Here is a 5,025-nt window from a genome sequence, read left to right as displayed (position 1 = left end):
TTGTTCATCACTGGGGTTTTTTTTTATGTGTAGAGTAGTCAATAAATATTTGTTGCATGAGTGCATTGGTTCAATGGCTGCATTAATAACAAGTTTTCATTTCATATTTTATTTACTTTCTCTTTACCTTTGAATTCTTCCAAAGAAGTATTAAATTCAAAGAGATCCTATTGGTGTGGGTTCGCTGTGTATGAGTGTCAGATGATAGTGTCTCCACGTACAGGAGGGAGGTCACCGCAGGAGGAAGGTACAACCTGCCCCAGGTGGATGGTTCTGAGAGCTCGCTGCCATACCCCCATCATTCTGTTTTGAGGAAACCCTGAGCTAAGCAAGATGTGGGCATCCAACTTCTAATGTGTACGAAAGGAGCACCACAATCCTACAGGGCAGGTTATCGTGGTGCTACTCTATCCTACAAGGTTAGAGGAAGCCTGGAAGCAAAGTTTATTTTCCAGAAAAATGTTTAATATAGGAAACTCTTGACTTGAAAGCTGTGTCATAATCAAGGGACTGAGATTGTGATCTTTCCAAAGAAAGCCTCTGGCTGTGCTGTTGACTCTCCAGTGGTTTCTCCAAGTACCCACATTTCCCAACATCATCTAGCCCGGATTCTGATCTGGCACCTCCTGATTGGCGCCCTCTGCCTATATAAGGTCAGGATGTGCAACGCTGGAGTCAGAGTCCTACCTTCTCCTGAGCTCTGACGCTTTCCTCTCTGTGCTCCCTGCTGATCCATTCACCAGCATGAAGGTCTTGGCGTTGATGGTCCTGGTGGCAGTCTCCACCTTCCTGGTCTCAGGCCGTAAGTAATGATGCTTACCTGAACATAAGGTCTGGAGTGAGAGGACATCATGATACAAGGTCTCTGTGGATTGTGGTTCCGAGGGGCTTAGAATGCTTGACCCGTGTCCTCCACTTCACTATCCTGTTCCAACCCCATTCGACTGACCACTCAAAATAGAGTGGACTCTGACTTTCAGCTTTGACAATTCAGTCTGGTCTTTGCTCAGTTTTAACCTTGGAACACAACTTCAGTGTTAGTTTAACATTGTTTAGGAGGGTCATCAGAGGTTGATTTCAGGAAAGCAATAATAGACATATTATGTTTTTTGGTACCTTTTTGTGAGTTTCATATCTTTACATCTCTTTGTCTTCAACATGTGTAGCCATGTAGCCCTGGGTTCTTCAGCTGTGAAAGACCCCAGTAAGTCCATAATGTCGCTTTTGTCTACACCCAAAACTGTTGTTCAGCTTACATCTATTTTTTCTTTTTCTCTTTCAGAGGATACAACAAGTGCTCCATCTGATAGCTCTACTGGTAAGTCTTACTTGCACCTTCCTGTCACGACCGTCTTCCACCCCAACCTCGTGTCAAGGCAGTCATGGGGGACAGAGTACAGAGACTCCAAAGCAAAAGCCTGGGGCAGCACATTCCTGTTTCTAAAGTTCATTGTGGACATAGAAAATCTCTGATTTCTCATATATTAATAGAGGATACAAAGTCTTTAGCATGGGTTTATATAAATTGTAGAATAGGTATTCATTGTCCTTCAGCAGAAATGCCAGGGAATGTGGTCTGAATTTGTGATCTGGGGAGATGCATGAAAAGTCTTTTGGTTACCAAAATTTAAAGCGCCAAATATATGGCTGGTGTAAAAAGAGGGGTGAATGAGTCTCAGTTTGACAGAAGAGAATGTAGATACTGAAGGTCATGTAGAGATGTGGGCACTAGGGGCACATGGGAGCGTGGAATATGGATTGTGGAGAGTAGAGGTGAAGTAGAAGGAAGGCCCTAAGCTTTGCTCTTTTTAACAGTATATATGCCTTTATCCCAGGCTTCTCTGTGTGTGGTTTATTATTTATTTTATTTATTTATTTATTTATTTATTTATTTATTTATTTATTTATTTATTTATTTATTTATTTATTTATTTTTGCCTGAAACCAATGTTGTGGACCAAAGCCTAAGTATTTCTTGGGCTTCTCCCGCAGTGTCCTATATGTCCAATGCTATATGTGTTGTGCTCAAGCAGACATGAGGATGTTTTCTCCTTTTGGCCTCCACATTTGGGGACCTATGACCTTTGGTCAAAGGGCAGTGACTGCATCAGACCTCACACACTGAACCATATGTCCTACCTCCATGGGGGGCAATTCAAAAAACACCCCGTCTTCTGAAGGAGGACTGACACAGCATGGCTCCAGTGTGGGCATGGAGAGTGAGCTGTCCACTTGTTGAGGCAGATGCACCTCACAGATGTAGGGTCTGCCTGTGGCTGCCTGTCAGGAGCTCTGGTGTAAGGCGTAGGGAGCGATACTTGCTACCAATCTTGCCACACATCCTTTGAACATGAGATGATCGATGGGGCACTTGCTCACTCGTATCATTGCCACAATAGTATTAATGTCCCCTGTTACATCTAATGCGGTTCTCCTAGATGCATCTGTAAGAGATGGAGTCCAAGTCAAGGAACAGGCAGGACAAATATAATCCTGTTTCAGACCAGAACCTGGAGGAAGAGATTGTGCTTCTTTCAAAGAAAGGAGGTCCTATTGCTCGAATCTGAGACACATGAACTTGTTCTTTCTTCTCTTCTCCTGTACAGGTTATTCACTACTCACACTCATGCACGCTGCAGAGGAAACCGAAGGGCTCAAGTTAGCCCATGGGAGGGCACCAGAGAGACAGCCCACTAGGGACTGTCCTGTTGGCCCTGAGCCGGGGTTCTTGCAAATAGGAGCACATGTGGGTTTGGTCTTTGGTGCTCGCCCCTGGGAGAAAGTGTCTGCTTGTCTCCTCTCTTAGGGTCACAGACCTTGTGGAGAAGCCTGGAATTCTTTCTGTCGCACCATGGGCAGGGCTAGGAAGGATGAGTCCAAAGGAGGATGGGTAGGCAGGCTAAGGGTATGACCGAGTTGTTGACATCTGCAGAGACGAATTGAGAAGGAGGACTGTGCCTCCACGCTTGCTTGGGACAAATTTGGTTGCTGGGGTAGAGTCAAGTGTCTCAGCTGGATCTCTTCCTCCTAATTTCAGCTGCTCCTGATGCCACCACTGCAGCTCCTGCCAGCACTGCAGCTCCTCCTGCCTCCACGACCACTGCTGCTCAAAGCACCACTTCAGCAAGTAAGTCTAACTCATCTATAGGCTTCTCTATGGGGCTCCTGGATTCCTGGGGTCTCTATTGTTAGGGTAAACTCTATTTTCAGGGCAAGAGGGAAGAGCCCTGGGAAAGCTCTGTTTTCTTCATTCTCTCACTGCTTTCAGTTTTATATATCAAGTTCACAGATATCTCAGAGGAATTGAGGCTTCCTTGAGGCAGAAACTTTTAAGTATTATTCAGGGTAGTTCTGGGTGTGTTTCACCTTCATGACAGGACCAAGACTGTAGTCTTTCTAGTCCTGGTTCGTCTTTCCTGTCCTTCAACACTCATGTAACATGGGTCACAAAGTTTGTTGACTGTGGACATATATCAGGCAGTGGAGTATACAATTTGCATATCAATGTAATTTAAATCTCATTTACTAAGTAAACACTGTAAGGATGAAGACATTGAGAACTTACAAAGAAAGATTTCCCCCTGAACACATGAGAGAGATTGGGTTGGTATTTATACAATCAAAGTTCGGAGGAACCTTTTTCAAATATTGCCTTTACTCATTCAGTGTCCGGGCCATCATGTGGCATCTGTTCAAGGATGTGTAGTGGCAGCCAGTGGAGGGAAAAAGGACTGAGTTGCTCTGTGTTATGGGGAGGGAAAACTAATGCACATTGGCCTACTTCCTGTTCAATGTAAACCTCCAGTTTTCGTAGGCTCCCACCCAGGGCTGCAAATTCCATTTCTCTTTGGGCAAACATGTCATGTTCCTTTGACACCTCGGAAGTCAGTGCCATTTGATGTTTGTTAGTCTCCTCACAGATGCCCAGGAAAGAAGCCACATTATTCATCTTTTTGTGAAACCCTCTTGACAATATATTTTATTCTCTTGCAGGCTTCTTGAACTGGTTGCATCACCTATTTGGGTTGAAATAGTTGTAAGATGGAATTAATCCGAGGCATCTGCATTTGATCCTGCGGGGCTCGGCCACTTATGCCTTCATTTGATTTAATCCAACGATTTACCATGTGTACCAATGTCTCTTATCCCTAATCAGTTTTTCTGTTTAAAATAAAAAGAACAACATTGAGCAACATCAAAATTGTATATTTTTAAGGGGCTGGTGAGTGGTGGTCCAATGATTCCATCAATCCCAGTGACAGATTCGTTGAATATTATCCTGTCCTTCCCGTGTGACTATGAGTTGGACTTTGTCATGTGTACCCAATTTTTAAATATATGATACACTTCCTGGGCCCATCACTAGAGCCTAGAGGCTTTTGTCACCTGAATGCACTAATCAGTATACATTAGGCAACAACATCTATTTTGTATTTCACCAAACTCTACTATGAACTGAGCCATGATTAGTCTCTTAACCACAATGACTTAGCAGGTGAGATGCAAGAAAGCAGTCCTGCCATCTGGGAACTGGCCTGGCACAGCAGGGCTTCGGAGGTGTTAGGGCTGAGCTGGGCTGAGGGTAGGAAATGGTGTTCTCACGTTGCACACATACAAAGTCACAGAAGGCCAGCGGCAGTCACGGGCACTCAGGGACTGTAATGAAGCAGGCAAAGAGCAAGTTCACTTCCCAGTGTTGTTTCTGTGCAGACAAAAGCAATGTCAGTTGCCAAGTCCACAATACCAATAGCCTTTTTTCTTAGTTAATGAGTGATGCTGCTTCATTACCTGTCACAGCTTTGCCTCAGTCCAGTGTCTTCTCCTTCTAGCAAAGATTTGTTTATATCCCCAGCCACAGCACACTCATGATCCTTGCCAGCGTCCAACCCCGGGCAGAGGCCTGCTTCCCTACCACCTCCCCTAAGTCACCTAACACAAGCCCAATTCCTGTGTAAGTGTTTTCTAATACCCTTGAGCTGAGACAGCACTCTGCAATTCACCACGGTGCATGATGTCCCCCACTGT

General features: G+C 44.6%; 1 protein-coding gene across 1 annotated transcript; it reads left to right on the top strand.

Annotated features, from left to right (window-relative positions):
• Positions 1-649: 649 nt before the first annotated feature.
• Positions 650-4,185, top strand: LOC607095 (lysine-rich arabinogalactan protein 19-like). Its single transcript, XM_038576193.1, has 4 exons — positions 650-802; positions 1,283-1,318; positions 3,038-3,127; positions 3,994-4,185. Exons 1-4 carry the CDS (start codon positions 745-747, stop codon positions 4,032-4,034), a joined length of 225 nt encoding a protein of 74 aa, XP_038432121.1. The 5' UTR covers positions 650-744; the 3' UTR covers positions 4,035-4,185.
• Positions 4,186-5,025: the final 840 nt, after the last annotated feature.

This window comes from Canis lupus, chromosome 27, assembly GCF_011100685.1.
Source record: "Canis lupus familiaris isolate Mischka breed German Shepherd chromosome 27, alternate assembly UU_Cfam_GSD_1.0, whole genome shotgun sequence".
Lineage (NCBI taxonomy): Eukaryota > Metazoa > Chordata > Mammalia > Carnivora > Canidae > Canis > Canis lupus.
This window is presented reverse-complemented; position numbering and strand designations above follow the sequence as displayed.

Bases quoted from the DNA above. Each gene is read 5' to 3' on its own strand.
- LOC607095 (XM_038576193.1), top strand. From the start codon at position 745: ATGAAGGTCTTGGCGTTGATGGTCCTGGTGGCAGTCTCCACCTTCCTG. The intron at 1,319-3,037 runs GTAAGTCTTACT...TCCTAATTTCAG, and splicing joins TCCATCTGATAGCTCTACTG to CTGCTCCTGATGCCACCACT. The intron at 3,128-3,993 runs GTAAGTCTAACT...ATTCTCTTGCAG, and splicing joins TCAAAGCACCACTTCAGCAA to GCTTCTTGAACTGGTTGCAT.